At 49.5% G+C, this 19,443-nt stretch overlaps 1 protein-coding gene across 4 annotated transcripts; it reads left to right on the top strand.

Moving 5' to 3' along the window:
• The first annotated feature begins 691 nt into the window (after nucleotides 1-691).
• AMMECR1L (AMMECR1 like) lies at nucleotides 692-19,443 on the top strand. 4 transcript variants are annotated; one of them, XM_036884073.2, is made up of 9 exons: nucleotides 692-1,027; nucleotides 2,342-2,451; nucleotides 9,242-9,683; nucleotides 11,547-11,657; nucleotides 11,965-12,079; nucleotides 12,716-12,806; nucleotides 13,810-14,094; nucleotides 14,241-14,337; nucleotides 15,982-19,443. In XM_036884073.2, exons 3-9 carry the CDS (start codon nucleotides 9,280-9,282, stop codon nucleotides 16,091-16,093), a joined length of 1,215 nt encoding a protein of 404 aa, XP_036739968.1. In that variant the 5' UTR covers nucleotides 692-1,027; nucleotides 2,342-2,451; nucleotides 9,242-9,279; the 3' UTR covers nucleotides 16,094-19,443. The 4 variants fall into 4 exon arrangements, 3 of the variants coding, with proteins under 3 accessions (XP_036739968.1, XP_036739967.1, XP_036739971.1); XM_036884072.2 differs by lacking the exon at nucleotides 2,342-2,451; XR_008998798.1 differs by lacking the exons at nucleotides 2,342-2,451; nucleotides 15,982-19,443 and adding an exon at nucleotides 15,223-15,255 and having other exon boundaries at nucleotides 13,810-14,337.

Here is a 19,443-nt window from a genome sequence, read left to right as displayed (position 1 = left end):
TAAAATGCGAAGTCATCAAATCAAAATGTCTTGTTCGTTTTGAACCCTTGCCCTGCTAGTGCTGAGGAACGTGCTCCGTCGTCTACTGAGAAATCCTTTTCGGTGGGCAATCCCACTAAAGTCACCTCCGGCCTGGGAACCCGGAGGTCACCACAGACAGCGGATTCCCGAGTCCGCCTTCCCGGTGCCGAGGCGGCGGCGTGACTGAAGGCTGGTCTGCGCGTCCCCTTCCCGGCTGCTCTCGAACTTTGCCGCCGGGTCGGCGAGGCGACGTGAGCCCGGGCGCACGGAGACAGGCCGTGGACGGCTGGGTTGCGGTCCCGCGGTGCGCCAGGGCGGAGCGACGAGGCGCGGTCACCGGCAGCGTCCCGAGCTCCGCCGACAGGCCGCCCACTGGGCCCGTGCGCGCTCGGCGGCGGCTGGTGGAGGCCCCTGCGGCCCGGCGTGCACTGCGCCGCGCGCTGGGCGACACGCGGGACAGCAGCCTCCACGAACCCCGCCGCGTCTCCCCTTCCTTTCCCACTGCCTGAGACTCGGTCCGCGCACGGAAGGCAGTCTCCTAAATTCAATTTCGTAGGCCGGCGCCAGCCAATAAGTGCGCGGGCTCGGCCCGCGTGACAGCAGCGGGGCGGTGCTCTGGCAGGTCCCTGATCTCTATGGTTTTGGCTGCTCGCTAGAGGGCGTGTGGTCCGCTGGAGGACTCCCTACATTCTTCCTCCATTACCTCACTGCCTCCGGTGGCTGCTGGGATACCGGCGGACTCGGGTCCCGGCTCGGCTCAGTCCTCCAGCTGCCCGGGGAATACCTCTAGCAGTTCTCCCCTGCCGCCACCGCCGCCGCGCCGCTTCCTCCTCGCCCGCCCGCCGGCCACCTTCGCCCCGCCCCATCCGCGCCGCGCGTCCGGCCCGCCCGCGGGCCCGCTTCTCTCGGGAGCCCCCACCCAGGCGCATGGCTCCATGAAGCAGGAGGAGCAGGCAGAGCGCGAGAGGTCCTGTCCGCCCCGGCTGCGTCTGGGCCAGGAGAAAAGGTGGGAAACTCTGGCTGCGTCGCGCCTCCGCCTGCCTCCCGCCGGGTCGCCGCCGCCGGCCCCGGGCCTCCTCCCCCGGTGCGCGGAGGGGCCCGGGCGCACCCCGCGGCGGCCGGGGTCCCGGGGCAGCGTGGGGGAGAGCGGGCGGGGCCTGCGGGCGCGTGTCCCGGCCGGGCGCCCCTGCCCGGGCCCGCCGCTGGGGCAGGCCGGGCTCGGGCGCCTTCTGCGCGCCCTCCTGGAGACGGGCTCGGGTCTGCGTAAAGTTTGGTGGTCTCCGGCGCCGCCTGGCGGCCCCCTCCCCCGCCGGGCGTCGGGATCCCACCCCCGCGGCCGGCCCCCGCCGCCCTACGCGTCGCTCCTGTCTCCCCGAGCCCTCCCAGCCGCCCGTACTCTCCTTGCCCACCCGCCGTTTCCTTACCTCCCACCTTTGCCTCTGCCTGCTTCGCCCCTCCCGGCTCGCCCCGTCCTTTCCCTGCGAACTCTCCACGCGCACACTTCCTCTTCTCGTTTCCCCAGCCCCACCCTCGGTGTCTCTTTCCTTGTCGGCGCAGAGCCCCCTTCGCATTACCCCGCCACGCGCTCGGGTTCGTGCCTCCTCCCCAGGCTCTTGGTGTCGCCCTGCGCTCCTCGCCCCCCTCCTCCGTCCCCTGTCCTGAGCTGAACTCCACGCTCCCTCGCCCTGATCCTCCGGGCCTCTCCTCTTTCACTGCCCTCTCCTTGGATAGAGTGGGTGGGGCCTCGAGTCTCCTGTTTACATCTTTGGGGAGGCTCAGTTCTCTACTGTGGTGGGGTGAGGAGAGTTGAAGAGATCTGTGCAAGACTAGTACTAAGGATGAATAACTCTTACCAACAATCACCATCTCCTCCTGGGGTAACAAGGTGGCCTGCCCTCAAGGACCCTGGCCTGCTGTCCAGTAATTCTTCAGCACCGTCTTTGCAGAGGATTTGAGAATATGTGTTCTGAAACCAGTGGAGGAGAACCTTGAAAATGGTATATTTGGCCTGAGTGCAAGTTTTGGTCCACATGTGTGGAGGAAGTTTTGACGTGTATCTCATGTTCAGGTTCAATAAAACCTTTGATCCTCAGCATCCTCGGTGGTGACGCCAAGCAGGAGGTGATTCAGTTCGTGGATGTTCGTTGCTGCCTTAGATTTAGGTTTGGAAATGTTTTGAAGTAAGGAGAGAGCCTGTTCCCAAGCCTTTATTTTTCCCCCTAGAAGTTGCTGTTGAGTTGTAATTTTCGAAAACCATCCATGTCTTACCTCTGCAGCGCCTTGATTTTGTTCATTCACTGCGCCTGCGTTTCCGTCTTAGGTACAGGAAGAAGGGATGGAATTGGAAGGAAGGAAATTCATTTCAGAGACAAAATAGCTCCCCTCCTCTGTTATAGCTGTTCTGCTGACTATACAAACTTTCTTCTTTCAGTGAGTATTACCTTAGACATATTAAGAATAGCATTGTATTTCTTTTTGTGGTTTGAGGCCTGTGGTAGGATTTCAGGATGTAGGTTTACTTTGGTCCCCTTGTATTTTTCCACTGCCCCCGAGGGGGTCCTAATGTTGATGTTCTTTCCTGTTCTCTTTTAAAATAATTTAAATATGTAAAGACAAGTTTATTTTCCACAGTCACAGCAGAGTGACCTCGGTGGCAATGTAGCATTACACTTACCCTTCACGTTTTCACTACGGGAAGATCTGGCTCCCACCCCTTCCCAAAGGACTCTTTTTTTTTAAACAAGCCAGGATCAAAACTCAGAAGTTAATGCAGTTCTTGATCAAGGTCAATTACTGGGTCTCTTCCATATGGTTATAATCTTAGATTTTTTTGGAACATTTTGTCCTAATCTGCACCATGATACTATTTTCTTGAAAATAATTAAAATTCTATATATAAACAGAGTTCTAGAAAAATTATTATTATTCTTGAGCATATCAGAAGTGCTATGCTATTAGCAACCCTGGAGTGTATGAGTTGTGGTATGCTAACACCTGTAGAGTGGGTTTTTCAGAGCACTTCATGTCTTGGAGCGCCTCACAATCCCTCTCTGAGGGAAGCAGGGAACAAATATTTTCATTTTACAAGCAAAAGGACCAAGACCCAGAAGGATCTGGCTTCTTGTCATGGGTCACATAGTAAAGGGAGGGGATCTGAAAACAACTAAAACTTGATTCCTGTATTCTTGTTTTTCTTTTAGTTGACATGAAAAATGTGTAGTTCTGTGCGTTTTTTTAAATCTATAAATTTTAAAAGCAATTATACAGATCTGTATTTTTCAGGGAAAATTTTCACACACGTGTTTTGGATATGTTTTCAAAAACACAGAAGTGACTGCTTGAAATGATTACCAGAGTGTTTGTGGGTTTTCATCTGCCTGTTTCTTGGAATGGTTCCGTAAGAGAGTCAAAATTATAGCTCAGGTGCCATTTCTTTACTCAGAAAATAATCATTAAATTGAATTTCAGTTCAACTCTCTATGTCACAAAGGAAACAGCAACCTGTTCCTTCTGTATAAAGCTTGATTTGAGCAGACATCTGGACACTAAATAATAACAGGAGAAAATGCAAAGATCCCTTTTTTCTTTGCCTCTTTCCTACTTCCTAAATCTGTTTTCTTTGTGATAAGTTTATGTCCCTTCCTGCACTCCCATGAGCTGTTTCAAGGCTTGTCTTCAAAAGATTAATCTTGATTTTTTTTTTTCTACCTCCAGGCTTCTTTAGATATTTTTATCTGGTTATTGTTTGAAATCTATACTAAATCTATACTAAATCTATACTAAATTACTACTCTGACACGGTAATTCCATTAGTACTCAATATATATCCAGACTTTACAAAATTTAGTAACATTTAGCAAGTTTAGTCTCTTTTTTGTATGTGTCAAAGCTTAAAAGAGGCCCCCAGTAGACTAGAACTCAGCGCAATACTCTTTCCTTTCCCTATGTTTCCTGGCATCTCACAGTACAAAGAACAGTAGATGATTGATTAGAAGCCATTGCTTTCCAAAGAGGAAAAGCATCAAGGTCATTGGAGTAATAATAATCGTATGCTAATTATAGGATCTTTTAGACTACTGGGTAGTTCTTAATAGAATTTTATTATGAGGGCATTTGTTACTCTAGAAATTTTAAGAATGCAGAGCTGTTATTTTTATAACCAACTCTACTTTTATCACTAGAGGTAGTGGCACTGTTAGTATTAGCAGACACGTCAATAAGTAGTGGTTATGTGCCAAAGAATGGCTAGATGTTTTTCACGTCATTTTCACGGAGTGTTCACGAGTAACCCTCTGTAGTAGCAGGAGCCTAAGTCTGCAGAGATGTGACAGCCTGCCTGAGTTTGCACGGCCAGTAAGTGACAAGACAGAGGCGGGATTTCATCCTAGACTATAACGTCAAAGCCTAGGCTCTATCTTCTGAAGGCGGGAGCTGCTCTGGGAAGACGTTAGGTTGTTGCTTTGAGTGGACAAAGGAGTTTTGAACGGGATCACCAGCAAGGGAAGGAGGCCCTGCTGCCCAGCCAGCCACTAAAGTCAGGGTGTCCTCACATCCCCATTAATACTGGTCTCCATACCTTGTTTATAAACATCAGCAATTTATGAGATGACATTTGTATTAACTCCTGAAATCATAAATTGCCCCCTAGGCAAATAATGCTCCAGTGGGTACCTTTTAAGGCTCCCATCATTCAGAAAGAAAAGTAAGTTCTTCTCAACTGTACTTTAAAAACCAGGTATGGCCTGTCAGAGGAGAGCCTTGAGCGTCCCTAAGTCACCAGCTCCTGAAGCCCAGTGCAAGGCTGGCCATTTTCAGGTGCATCTCAGCAAATAAGATAGCTACCGGCATGAATCAGACCAAGAAGTTAATTTAGGGCATAACTGACCTAGTTTTTAGAATGAATTGTCCACACTGGCCGCCCATTTTGCTATGAATTAAACCATTCCTTGGTGTGGGCCGGACGGAGTTGGCGCTTGGTGAGAGCAGGTACTTGTGCTCACTCACCTTCAGCCCCAGCACACTCGGTGAGGCCTCCCAGGGGGACCGAGGGTCTGAAGCGCAGGTCGGGCCATGAACACTCTTTGAATGAAAAAGGCAAACCTAAATGAAATTACTAGGACATCTGGGGTAAGATGGTTGGTGTGTACGGTGTACACAGGCACCATGTTATGTGTTGTGAAAGGCAGGTTTGAAGTACCCCCAGCCTCTGGGACAGCGGTGTTGGCTGGAATTTAAGTGGCCTTGTAAGCCGCCCAGCCCAGAGCAACAGAGCAGTGCTCCGCCCCCCAGAGAGGGAGGAAGAGTCGCCCTCGCCCTTTGCTGTGACCCTCTTGAAGGTCAGGACCCCCTGAGTGTTGCAGGTCAGGTGCAGGATGTGGTGGCTTTTTGCACACGGAGAGTGTCCTGAATGGCTGACACTTGCTGGGTTAGGGGGTCTTAAGAGGCAGGACAGTGATTGCGGTGTTCGCCCCCGCAGTTTGTGGAAGTACGGCATTGTCTCCATCGGGGGAAGTCCAGTGCGGACCAGGTCACTCTGAGGGCTCTCAGGGGGACACAGGGAAGGGGATGGCTGCCGCTGCGCAAGCGGCCCTGGAGCTGAGCTTTGAAAGACAAACCAGCCGCCGGCTTGGCGGGGTCTTGGTAATATATGCTTTTCTAAAGCAAGAGTTTTTACACCCAGTTCGTTATTTCAGATGAACCAACTTCACAGTAACTATTCAGTTACCCCACGATCAAAGTACCATTGTTGGTACCATTTATGAGGTTTGGGGAAGGATAAGAACAAATACATGCAGAAAAGATGAAGGGTGTCATTTGGGGAATCAGTTTTTAGCTGGTCAGACAGGTCAGTACCGAAATGCTGTTGTTCTAAGGTCTATCCGTGCTGCTCTCTCAGAAGCTGAGCTGCTGGAGAAACGAGTGTCTCTTTCATCATGAGGGCGGCCCTGGGAGCCGAGTCCAGAACCACTTGGTTGTGGTGAGATGCGCCATGTTGGAGCAGGGTCAGAAGTCTCGGAGACAAGGGTTAATGTTGTGATAAAAAGTGTTTACTGTCAGCACTCTGGTTTACTTCATTCTTTACCTGTCGTTCACTTAAGGTTTCCTTTATGCTAACAGATAAGTAAAATACTGGCCCTCTTAAAAAACATGCCTTCAAAATAATTTGGTGGCAGAAATGGAACTGGGTCAGCTGTAGAGGACATAGGATTGGCTCTGTGTTGAACAATGTTAATGCTTGATATTGGGTTCATTAGGCCGTTTTGCTTTTGTATACATTTGAAATTTTTCAGATATTTAAATTTATGGAACATGTTTTTAAAGAAATGCTTTCTGATATATTTATCTCTGCCTTTGGTCTCTAATTGAAATTACTGATTGAACTGTTCACTTAGTGGCCTCCAGAGAAATGCTTGGGCCTGAAGAATCACAACATTTGGGTTGGTTCTGTTGATTTCAACTCATAGTTTGGTAGGGTGTTGGGGGTATTGTTAAATGTAATCACTTGAAACCAGTTGGGATCATTCCTCAACAGATCAGCTTTGTATGTGGTATGTAGACAGAATCTTCTAGACCTGAGTCATCTTCCAGGGCATGGCTTGGAAATCCCTTGTGTTGCTCTGTTGTAGGGTGTTTTACCAGGCAGACAGTGGGTGACACCTGCTCAGGAACATCTGAGTTGCCACCATCCCATGACATTACTTCCTGCAGGTGTGCTTTGGTGTAATGAGAATGAGGAAAGATTTTTTTTTTAACCTTTGTGTTTCAGTCCTACTCTTTGCTGCTTTGAATTCGGGGCTCCCTTCAGGGCCCTTTTGGGGCCCAGCTCTCTAGAGATAGTCTTGCTGCTTCTTTCAGCAAGTGTCCTAAGCCCTGTGCCCGGTTATGTGCAAGATAGAAAGTCAAGGGGCCAGTGGTGTCCATGGTGAACTCAAATGACAGTGGCAGGGTGGGTTCTGATCATTTCCAGGTGATGGCTGAGATATTGCCTTTGGGCTTAGGATTTGATTTTTTTTCCTGCTCCATTTTTATCAGCAAGATTCTACAAACTATTAGGTTAGTGTTTAGTAAACCCTTGCATGTAATTTTTTTATCATGCCCTTAGGAAAGGGACTGAATCCAGTGGGTATTATTGGCAGGCCTCATTCTTCTTTGTAACCTGATAGACAAAGCAGGCCTTGAAGTCTGACAGCTAGATTATGATCCAAATCCTAACTGCCATTCAGTGGCAGTCTGGCTCAGAGCAGGTTTTCTTGATTATTAAGCCCAAGTTTCCTCCTCTGTAAAGTCACGGTAAACATTGTCTGCCTTGCTGAGTGGTTCAAGAATTCAGTGAAATCCTGTTGACAGAGCACCTGCTCCGTGCCAGCACTGCTCTAAGCCGAGAGCTCAGCGGAGTCCTGGCGGACCTGGAATTTGCATCCCAGTGCAAGGAGTCCATCAAGGAGACAGACAGTGCGAGCAGCTGAGTAGGTTGATGCCTACTCCTGGACAGGCACTGTTTGAAGTACTTTATCTGCACTAAACTCATTAGTTCTCCTAACGACCCCAGGAGGCAAGCACTACTGTTACTCCTGTTTTGAGGAAATGGAGTCAGAAAGAGGCTGATCCTGGAGGAATCAGAATTTGCACCCAGGCCATTTGGCTCTGCAGGCAACACTTCTAACCAAGATATGCTTCCTCCTGTTAACAGTCAGCACAAGACAGTGACATTTGCGCTTGGAAACAGACTGGTCATTGAGGGTTTATCGTATCAAGTCCCTAGTCTGTCTCAAAAAAAGCACCTGCCCGTTCCGAGCCCCAAGGTGGTGGGTGGAGGCTGTGTGTCTGTCTGCTGTAGACAGTTTCCATCCAAGAATCTCCCTAGGTACGAAAATGAGTATTTTGTGTGGATCAGCATATATCAAGGACATAGATCATATTTGTGAACTGTTGTATCTCATTCAACCTACAGTGACAAGTTGTTTTTGTAGAAATAATGGCAAGCAAATGGGTATGTAAATATCTAATTTGGTTTAAAATGTAGAATTTACAACCAAAATATATTGTAGAGCATTGCCTAAAAAGGCGTATGCGCTACATGTCTGTATCTCAGGGAAAATGTTAGGTAACACGCACCCGCATGTGCATATATATAGTGTGTGTGTGTGTGATTGTTTTTGTTTGTTTTTGCTAAAATTACTGTAGTGACTTGAGAAAAAATACAGTATGCTTTTCTCAAGTCAGCTGAATTTTACAACTTTGGTATTATTGACATTGAAATAACTAGAATCTATTTTCCTGATCCTGTTAACTATTGACAGACAGCAGACAGGGTCTTGGTCACGTTATAGCTACACATGTTTACCTTAAGCTTTTTAAGAAGGAAAATTAGTAAAAAATTCCTTCATTTCCATCATCAGATGGGACATTCCGGTTCCCCAGCCCACCCAGTGCCCCACGTTGTTCAGCTGAGTGTCTTTGCATCTGTCTTGCTCTGACAGGGTAGGAACAGCTGCCTCCCGAAAGGACTGTGGGGCTTGGGTCATTTGTGTGAATAAAGATTTTTCCTAGGCTGTACCTTTTTTTGAATGGGGTCCTGAAAGGCTGGAAAGATGTGTAGACATTGGAGAGAGTTCAGAGGAGAATCAAAGAAAATGAGTGAGGCGCTGGAGCAGCAGAGCCGTGAGAACAGCACGGAGGGAGCCTCGCGCCACCAGGCACGTCTGGTCAGGCGGCGGCTGCCTGCTTTTCCTGCAGAAGTCTGGGCTGGCAGCACGCAGGTAGATTTAGGTTGGTGCTGACGAGAACGCTTACCAGGAAGAGCATGCAGGTTCCTCTGGGGTCCTTTAGAAACATGATGGTGCAATATGGAGCCTCTAAAAAGGTAGAGAAGGCCACCTGAGGAAGGGCCTGACAGGTCAAGTGCGACCTTCCAGTCCTCTGGAAATGTCCCCGCTCCAGCTTCTTGCTGGCTGCTACCTACCCTTCCTCTGCCCTGGGGAGTGAGTCCTGGTGGGAGGGAGCTGCCCGTCGCCGGCCTCCATCCATGGTGAAATCGAAAACAGCTCCCCCTGAGGAGCTGGGACTGACTGTCTCCTTAGAGGTGCTGCTGGCCCACCACCCTTTGTTGCCGTGTGACCTGTCGGGGGGGAGAGTTTACAGCTTCTGCCTGCTTTGATTTTTGTCTTTGCCTTGTGACTAACCATGGGAACTAACCCGTAGCTGTTCTCTCTTGGGTTAGGGTTCTGCAGCATTCCAGACCTCAAGCACTGCATCAGGATGGGAAAAAGACGTTGTGTTCCTCCACTCGAGCCCAAGTTGGCAGCAGGCTGTTGTGGGGTCAAGAAGCCCAAGTTATCGGGGAGTGGAGCGCATGGTCACGGGAACCAGTCCGCAACTGTCCCCTGCTCTAGTTCAGGCCCTCTTCAAAACCACCAGCATGTGGATGGCAGCAGTGGCCGGGAGAATGCGTCGGACTTAACTCTGGCACCTGCAAACTCTCCCATCACGCGAATGAATCCCGCTTCAGGTGCGCTGAGCCCTCTTCCCCGGCCCAATGGACCTGCCGGCACCAAGAGCCTGGTGGTGACCGCAGAGATGTGCTGCTACTGCTTTGATGTCCTCTACTGTCACCTGTACGGCTTCCCACAGCCACGGCTTCCCAGGTTCACCAATGACCCCTAGTGAGTAACTGGCCGGGGGCAGGGACAATGAGAAGGGCATGGTGGCCTCCGTCTGGGGCCACTCCCAAGAGTCTATGGCTTCCAGAAGGCACTGACGCCATGTGGGCCCAGGGTAATGGGACCAGGGTGGGAGGAATGTCCAGGCAGTACCCAGAGCATTCACTGGGTTCGGAATGAAGGGGCCAGGTTGCATTTGGAGGCAGGATAGGGTTGCTGTTCAGGTCCTAGAAGTCGGGAGGGTTTCATGGCTGGCTCACAGGGCAGTGGGTAGGTCGTGAGCCTCCCAAGTCGAGAAGCCATGCATTGCGCGTGGGTCCCCGTGGCATGGAGGGCCCAGGGAACTGGGAGTCTGAGGCCAGGCTGCGGGCAGTAGCTCTTTTAGGGGAGCTGTGATTCTCTTTTGAAGGCACCTCACTTCGTGCGTTGCGAATCCTGTGGTAATGCCACAGGGCCCCTGGCACCCCACCAAGGGTGTCACATTCTGCTTTACTGTTTTTAGTTCAAGAATCAGCTATCTGTCCCAAGCCCTATCGGTGTCAGTGACTTAAACAAGGAGTATGTGTGAAGCATAAAGTGGAGACCCCAGCCAGCATTCTCTCAGAACTGGAAGCAGCTCTGAGCCGCTCTTTTGGGGCATTCATTGGCCCGAGACTACTCTTCCCTGGCTGTTAATGCCAGCCTGAGGCAGCGCGTAGCCCCCAGGCAGGGAATGAGGTGCACGAAGGGAAGGTCCTGTCTCTTGGGAGACTTGCTAAGTTGGCAGATCACGCATGCAGCTAAATAGCACATGTGGTGGACGGGAAGTTACTCCTGTGTGATGGTGTCAGAGGAGAGAAAATGGAGGGGAAATGGGCCAACCTACAGAGCCAGACAGTGCTGACAGAGCAGGTGGCGGTATGGAGCTGGTCCATGGGGACCGAGCGCCCCTGCCGGAGGGGGCACGGCCTGGCGGTGTGGGGGCTCGGTGCTGGCGCAGAGGGGCTGTTCTGCTGGTGGCTTGTATTCCCGTCGTGCGGACGCCTGCAGTTCGCATGGGCTTCAGTAGGTTTGGGGAGAGTAATTTGGCTGGTGCTGTTTGTGTTTTATCAGAAGGAAGAAGGTGGGTATGTGGGAGATCTGCTCTAAAAAAGTGATCAAAGAAGTAGATCGTTTCAAAAGTGTAAGTTGCTTTTTAGAAGTATTTACCTCAGAATCTAAGAGGTGGGGCATATGAGTGTGGAGGACTCTGAGGAAGAAGGGGCAGCCCTGGAATGTCCCCCCAGAAACTCTGCCTCCATCAGTGTCAGGCAGCCGACTGCAGTGTGACTTTGGCCAGACACAGAAAGTGGCAGCTTCTGCTCATAATGATAATAAGCTTTTTTGAGGAGACACTGTTTTTCTTCTCTGAACGCTTATAAGCAGGAGGTAATTACAGTTGTGAGGGGCAGAAAAAATGATGGGGACAAGATGGGGTTGCACAGAGCACTTGCAATTAAGGTAGGAAGGTGCACAGGCCCTGTGTGTCTTCATGAAGGATGGAACTGGGGAAATGGGCCCTCATGGAAATAGAGGAGAAAGGCATGGAAAATCAGAAGAAGGAAAAGTTGAGTTCTGGGGAGACAAAGGAAAACGACAGCTGTTGGCAGGGAGCGTAGCATAGGAAAAGCTGCCCAGAGAGCCTCTGTCCCCGTCACGGTGGTGAGTGGGTCTCCGGTCCCACCCGGGGGCTGCACGATTCCCGGAGAGGCGGGGATTCTCCCGAGAGCCTGCAGTTCCCAAAACAGTCCTTTTGGGGAATGACCACAATGAGCAGCGATACAACCAAGGTTTTGTTCTTACCGTGGTCGATTCGGGGCTGGAGAATGTTTTGTGTTTGCTTTTTAGTCCACTCTTTGTGACATGGAAGACAGGGCGTGACAAGCGGCTCCGCGGCTGTATTGGGACCTTCTCAGCCATGAATCTTCATTCAGGACTCAGGGAATACACGTTAACCAGGTAATGACACCAGACGCGAGAGCTGTAGATAAGTTGGCTAGAACCGAAGCAACTGCCTGGCTGTGTCTCTTCTAAGGGACGAAGTTTGAGAGCGCTCGTTTCGGTGGTCCCGGACCGTGGGGGCCTCACTCGGGTCAGTCGCCTCGCGGTCCAGGCGTAGACAGCCCCTGGCATCCAGTAGTTTCTGGCATATCGCCGTTGACGCAGAGTTGCTGCTCTGCAGAGCGCAGGATTCCTGAATGCTCAGGCACGTGATGTCGGCTCCCAACTCCAGAGCAGCCTCACATATGTTTTCTGTCCCCTCCAGTGCACTTAAGGACAGCCGATTCCCCCCCTTGACCCGAGAGGAGCTGCCTAAGCTTTTCTGCTCCGTCTCCCTCCTCACTAACTTTGAGGATGCCAGTGATTACCTGGACTGGGAGGTGAGAACAGCCGCATTTGGAATCTGCGTCTCTCGTTCGTTTGGGTTCGGGTTAGTACATGGTAATGTATCTCCTTCATTGAGAGAGGGCGCAGGAGTGCGAACGTGGGCTTGAGGGCAGTGGGCACCACGGGGGCAGAACAGAGCTCTGGCACAAGTCGGAGGAGACATGAAGGCTGGCTGCCTCTCCGGTTTCTTCCCAAGCCGCTGTCCACATCCTTCTCCCCTGTCATATAAGTAATGGGGGTAAAGGATGCTATTCTAGATCCCTCTTGGTAAGCCCTTGAGTAAAAGTCACTGTTAGCCGTTTATGAGGAGTCATGAACCCAGGTCAAAGCCCTGTGGCCTGTTCATTTAATGGAATAGATTAAAGGTGGAGTGTTCAAGATTATGAAAGAAGTTATTTCTACAACCTTCACACTCTCAGAGAGGTGGCAATGCGTAGACCCACACCTTCCCTTAAGCTGAAGTTTCCTTCGCTTCTATATCAGAGAGCAAGTTAGTTGTGAAAAGCAAGAGGTCCCCCTTTTCTCAAACCGGGTCAAGCTGGTCAGGTGGCAGTGTTGACTGATAGGTGGGTGACTCAAGTTCTAGTAGAATAAGTAAATGCCATTTATTTGGTTATGTTTTCCTGTAGGTAGGGGTCCATGGGATTCGAATTGAATTCATCAATGAAAAAGGTGTCAAACGTACAGCCACATATTTACCTGAGGTTGCTAAGGAACAAGGTGAGTTGGACAAACGGAATTTCGGTGGATGATACTGTTCAGTGTCGCCAATTAAAGGGCGGGAAAGTGAAGTGTGTTGTCTTTCAACCTAAACACAACTAAGAATGAAGCCCTTTCTCCCTCTTAATAGCTATCAGATTCCTACAGAATGAGAAATAAACTACCAGAAAGAAACAGGACTGGGAAAGAAGGGATAAGGACCCACTTGTGTCACTTATTTCAGTAAATACTTTTATTTGTTGGCCCCCAAAACTCAAGAGGTAGTTGAAGCAGAATCCCAGCAACCAGCCTGGCCATGTTAAGGAGTTCATTGTAAAGGGAAGCAGCCCATATCAGGGGCTTTTGAACTTTGGGTCATGGATTATTAAACAATATTATACTTGGGAAAGGGCAAAAGGTCACCTCCCCTGCAAAGAGCTCAGTAGTTAATAAGTTCTTACAAAGGAGAGTAAAGGTAGGAAGTAAGTTGGGCAGGTTATTGCTGTAAAAGAGTGTTTAGAAGGATACCTTTAAGTGTTGTCTGCATTCTGTCATATGTAACCCAATTCCCTTTCTTGGAATTAGTCTTTTTGAAAATAATATGTGAAACACACAGTATTGGTTGGGTGAGAAAATACCCGGTTGAGTACATCAGTGAACTAACTATGTGGAGAGTGACACGGCGTGGCTGTGTTTACACTTCTTCAGAAGCAGTGTGGATGTGACATAAAAAGGAAGCCTTTTAGCCACCACTTTGAGGTCATGAATCTAGCACCTCTCTACCCAAGGAGGCACGTCATAGGTATTTTCAGTAGTGAGGTGTGACGATTGCTTAAATAAATAATCGATTTACTTGTGCCATTTGAAAATTGGTTGGGAAACTTTTAAAGATTTGGGGCAATCCCCTAATGTAACTTAGGGGATTCTCTTTGGTTTTCAGTTTTGATGTATTTGGTTCTATCTGTTAAAAATGTGCAAGAACAACACAATAGTTGTGTGAACAACTTTCCCATCCTTCATAAAGGCATGGCTTCCTTCCTGCTGTCTGGGACTCCTAAAATCACCAACACAAGGATGGCCACACAGAGGAATACAAGCTGCAGAACTGGAGTTCCCTCTTGCCGCAGAACAGCCCTCTGTACCAGCTCTTGGCCAGCAAGCCAGGCTCTGTTGGGCCCATGCGTGTTTCTAGATAATTATGCTGGGATCACATCTGACGGAAGGACACAGGGCAGGCGTCCTGAGGACAGCCGTTACGGCCTGCGCTGGGCTGTCATTTCATGTCTCAGAGCTTCTGCTCGGACTGCCGGTGAGGCAGACGGGCTCCAGGGACGTGGGGCCAGCGCCTGTGGCTCCCTCCGACCCTCGCAGCTCCGGCTGCTCCTCTTGCGCCGGGTTAGAGCAGGTCCCACTCTGGCGTCATCGTGCCCTGACCTCTGTGCCCTCTTCCCTCAGACTGGGATCAGATCCAGACAATAGACTCCTTGCTCAGGAAAGGTGGCTTTAAGGCTCCAATTACCAGTGAATTCAGAAAAACGATCAAACTCACCAGGTAAGCCACTCTCATGTTCCTTGTCATTTTAATTTAGTTGGGGTTGGATGGAAAAGGGAAGAAAATAAATGTGCTCTGCTAATTACTGCCCCTAAACCAGAGAAGCATTGGTGAGGCTTGAGCTCCGAGGAAGCTGGCAGCAAAGGCTCCCCCAGCATCGGGCAGAGCAGGGTTCAGGCCTCTGAGCAAGTCGTTAATGTCTTTGTGAGACCTGCTTGCTGAAGGCTGGTGGAGAGACTGAAGTCAGGAGAGAAGGCTCTCAGTGCTGGAGGCCCGGCCAGCTGAAGTCACTCACGGTTGGGGGGCAGGGGGGTTGCCTGTTAACAGAATATTCAGAAATGCTTTTTACTTGTACTCCAGAGTACAAGGAGGCGCACGCCTCTGCCTTCTTGGGGCAAATACTTCTCGGGGAGGCTGCACGTGGACCTGGGGTCTGAACTCTGGGCTCCACCACTTCCAGCTGTGTGACCTGGGCCAGTTACTCTACCTCTCTGAGTGGAACAGTTTCCTGTCTACAGAAGCAAATGGCAATCCCTCGGGGTTGCTTAGGGTGTGGTACGGTGGCATTTGGAGAACGTGTAGCCCAGGGCCAGGCAGTGTTGCAGGTGGCCAGTAGATAGATGCCAGTTGTCTTCCCATCCCTACTGCAACCAGTATCATTGAGAGGGTTCACTTCTGGGGGCTTCTGTTGGCCCCTTATCTGTAAAATGCTGAATAATCATATACTAACCTCGCAGGTCTATTTGGAAGATAACCCAGTGTTTTTGAAATGCTTTGGATTCCAAAAAGAAAAAGAAAGAAAACTTCAAAATACAAAGCATTATTATTATTATTATTATTATTATTATAATTTACTTGAACAGCCATTTCCCTGTCAAAATTCAGGAATAATCACCTTGCAGTGGAGGAGTGATTACAGTGGGAAAGAGATGGCTCTGGGTAAGGATTGTCACACCCAGCTCCTGTGGTCTGTAGTAGGCTCCATAGGTTTGTAACACCCCATGCTTCGCATCCTGACTCACGGCTCTTTCCAGAGCACAGCCAGAGCGCTAGGACCTCGTTCTGATGACCCTGTGATATGGTATGGCATATTCATCTGGGGATTGAGGCCCGTCCCCTGTAGCCCCAGGGTCCTTTACCTGCTTCATCAGCATTTGACCCAGAATTAGGTATCTGTGCCCCTTTGAGTGAAGTGACTTGTTTGTTGCTTTTCTGCAAATTGAGGTTGCATTTCTGTCACACATACCACATTTAACCTGAAGTAGACTCGCAGTTTACACTGGGCATTGGTGCAGCCATCTTCTGTCTGCCGCCCGTGTAATCTGACCTGGAAATGCTTCATCCAGACCTAGTAGCAGATGCTTAAGCGCAGCCTGGTGACAAGCCTATGTAGTGTTTCACAGGTGGGATGTGCAGAAAATACATTCTCAGGGGTGAACTGTGATTGTGCTTTTTCATCTCGTTCATTTGTAATAACAACATTGTTTTCTTGTGCTGTCTTTCATTTTCTGTAAGTAAGATTGCTCTTGGTCTTCCATTTTATTCTTTCAAAATGTGGAATAGGCTTTTGGTTTTCTCTGCTGAGTGACTTTACAATGCCAAGTGTTTGGAGTTCCTGATGGCCTTCCCTGTTCCCTCCCACAGGTACCGGAGTGAGAAGGTGACAATCAGTTACGCGGAGTACATCGCTTCTCGGCAGCACTGTTTCCAGAATGGTGGTCTTCATGCCCCGCCCCTCTACAATCATTACTCCTGACACACGGCTGCACGACCAGCCCCACCCCCCTGTGGCCACCAATGGCTACGACATCATTGGAGCAGATGCCTCCTCCTCCTGGTCCAGTTACTTCTATTACTGCACCATTTTATGATGCTAGCTTCCGTTGCCAAGTCTGCCTCCAGCCGACCGAGGGGAGCGGGGTTACACTGAATGAAGCAGAACTTGAGGGGCCCAAGCCTTATCTCAGCCTTTCCTCAATACGGGGTTCCGTTGGATTGGGGCTCCTCCCTGACTAGGAGAATTACCGTGTGGGTTCAGAAGACCCTTGGCACGCAGGTGCCTCTGGTGATTTGCCTCCTGTGTTGGCCACACCTCGGAAGCTGGAATTGATGATTGCGAAGGCTTACCCCACACACCCCGCGGCCTCCCCTGATTGAGTAGGCATACTCCCCTGGCAGTCTGGGCAACGGAGACCAACAAGAAACATTTTTAGGTTGTTTTAAATTCCATTTTTTAAACTTCCGGTTTATTGCGTACCAAGAGTTGATCACAACCTCCATGCTTCATATGTGGATGCCATGTTAGGGTTGAACGTGGCCACCATGAGTTCTTGGAGGCTCCTGGATGGAGACACACGTCCAGACCGGAAGCCCTCAGGATGGCGCTGCAGAGCTCGTTGCTGGGTTAACCCCGAAGGTTTCAATCCTCACCCCGTGCACAGGTGGATTCCCAGCACTCTTCCTGCACTGTGTCTCCTGGCGCGGCCTGCGGAGGACCGGACTGGGGTGCCCACAGGAGGTCCCCCTTTCCACCCGGCTACCTCCCTCCTCTTGGTGGTAGTGCCTGTAGCTGGTCTAGGATCTCAGGAGGCACAGGTGTTCAAACAGGTACTGGGGCTGGGCGGTAGGACACGTCGTAGGAGAGACCCAGGGTCTCCAGGTGGGCTTTCTCTTCGGGCAAACATCCCAAGGGACCTTTGAGCAGAGGAGTTCCTTTGTCTGGTTTGCCTGTAGACGTAAGAAGACTGGATGTTTCAGGCCTTTACAGGACTTGAGAACAAAGCTGTGTAATTAAACAAGGTGAATATCTGCCTAACATGCTGGGACTCTTCACCCACCATGGCAAAGTTCCAAACAGCTCATTTATTCTAGGTCATTCAGACTCACATGGCACATCTCCCTCACTGTTGTCGCCGATTCCAAACAGCTGTCAGCAGGTTTCCCCTCCCTCTTACCTGTTCTTCACTCGTTTGGTGGCAAAGTTCGTACAAGTTGGCGACTTAAAGGATGCTTTGAAAACACTGTCACAGCGGCACTGCTGAAATGGTTCATGAGAAGAGGTGGCTCTTGGAAGGAAGGACCCTCGGGGATACACTGGTTTTCAACATGCTTAGAGAACTCTTGAAGTGGACTGGGTGTCAACCCAGTGAACACAGTGTTGATTTAATTTATTTTGAAGTTTATGTGGTGATGGTGTGGCTTTCCGAAATGGGCAATTCAAGTCAAAAGGTCTTTTGAGTTTTCTTCTGCCAGGCATGGGGGAGGGGGAGCAGGGACCCAGCTGAAGGAACGATGTGCGTACTACTCTAGGTGCCGTGGCCCCATTCCGTGGGAGAGGGAGCAGGGTGAGCAGGTGTGCTGGGCACCATCCTGTGCCATCCACGAGGACGTGGAGTGTGCAAGGGTAGCGTGCTGGCATCCAGACACCCCATCTTGCTGTGGTGCTGCGTTCTCACGTCCTGCACTCTTCCCGTGCAAGGTTTATGAAAAAGCTTTTGAAGATGAAGGGATTGTTTTGATTTCCTGCTGCTGAGAATAGTAAATGTCTTGTTACAAACGTGATGAGTTATTCTTAGGTGCCATGGGTTGATGTCAGGGTGGACTAAGCCACCCACCTCCAATTTGTACAACAGTATTGGTACATAGGGCTACACTCATTACTGTTCAAGTGTTCTATGTTAACAGTTGTGTTTAATTTCTAAAGATTAAAAAAAAAGCAAAAAAATGGTGCTAAACTTTCACCCCTGAGCACGCTCAGTGAGACTGGTCATGCAAGCATTTACAGTGCCATGCTCTTCAAGCCTAATTTTTCTTGTAGAAATGTTGCCCTATTTGTCTTCCCCAATGTGTAATATGTTTCTAATTTTATTTTATTGAGGGTGGGGTACCTGCCATTTAAGAAAATGAACAGAAAAATTTTAAACCCAGAAAATGGGAAGAAAAAAAAAAATCAGTGCACAAGAATTGGGCTGCAGAAGCCCAGTCCCACCCTGAAGTGGTTTTGGAGTGAAGAAGCCTTACCCCCTGCACATTCCCTCACGCTCCCGTCCTGGGCCAGCAGTGGACATGCTCGAGTTCCTCTTGCCTTGCCAAGGGGACTCAGGAGTCGACCAAGGAAAACGACTTGGCCCTGTAAGGAATGGCACTGTCAGTACAGTCCGTCCTAAATGGGCCCAGTCAGGAAGCGGTCTGGGCGTGTGTAGCCATGGTCACCTCCTGAAGCTGTGTGGCAGGTGGCTCTCAGGAAAAATACTAGGTCTGGATCATCCATGTGGCAGCTTTGCATAGGGAGACAACAGCTCTGAACTGGAAGTGAACTGCCTCCCACACGGTTGACCAAAGCAGTGAAGAGGTGGCCAGTACCTGTGGTGTGAGTGGTAGGTTTAAAGAGAAGGGAATGTTTTCTGCTTGGTGTTTCCTTTGTCCCTGGGCTGCTCAAGCCGAACGGTAGGTAACCACTGTTTTCAAGGAACCAGCCCTGGCTGGTTTGATTCGGAGTTTGTTTCATCCCTAGCTGTGAGTGCCTTTTGGTCTGGAAAGTTGGCTTGTCTCATAATACCCACAGCTAGGACATTCTCTCTGTAATTATGAATTGTCCTGTTTTACACTGATTAAAAGAGAATGTCTTTGATCACTAGAATTTGTCAGTTTTGGATTGTTTCCACCGTGAGGTTCTTAAAACTTTTTTGCTTCATAATGTTAAAGCAACTCATGTTAAGAGACCCTTTCAAAATGAAAGGTTTGTAGTTGAGACATTACATATATTTTATTGTTTATAATAAAAGTCACCTATACAAAAGTCCTGGGTGTTAATTTTAATATTTGCACAAGATGTGTTTTCCATGATATGTTAACTCCTACAATTTCACTAACCGTCAATGTTATTTTCTATCGATATTCTGGAGCTTAGGGAGCTATGTGTTCTTTCTGTTCATTTTCATTCTTATTTCCCTGAAGCAAGAGACTTTGTATGGCCTTCAGTGCAAAGACTTCAGACCAATTCTTTGTATTACACTTGGTTGCCTCTTGGCTATATAACTTCTGAGTGCAAATCATTGAACTCTTTAACGAAGTATTGTAGAGAATAAAGCATAATGGGTAAAAATT

This window comes from Manis pentadactyla, chromosome 8 (assembly GCF_030020395.1).
Source record: "Manis pentadactyla isolate mManPen7 chromosome 8, mManPen7.hap1, whole genome shotgun sequence".
Classification (NCBI taxonomy): Eukaryota; Metazoa; Chordata; class Mammalia; order Pholidota; family Manidae; genus Manis; species Manis pentadactyla.
Note: the sequence above shows the minus strand (reverse complement) of the source record. Positions and strands in the feature narration are given on the sequence as shown.

What these genes read in the sequence shown, in the direction of transcription:
- AMMECR1L (XM_036884072.2), top strand. Translation starts at nt 9,280, where the DNA reads ATGGGAAAAAGACGTTGTGTTCCTCCACTCGAGCCCAAGTTGGCAGCA. An exon ending in AGGTTCACCAATGACCCCTA is followed by an intron (nt 9,684 to 11,546) that starts GTGAGTAACTGG and finishes TTTGCTTTTTAG; the next exon opens with TCCACTCTTTGTGACATGGA. An exon ending in AAAACGATCAAACTCACCAG is followed by an intron (nt 14,338 to 15,981) that starts GTAAGCCACTCT and finishes TCCCTCCCACAG; the next exon opens with GTACCGGAGTGAGAAGGTGA.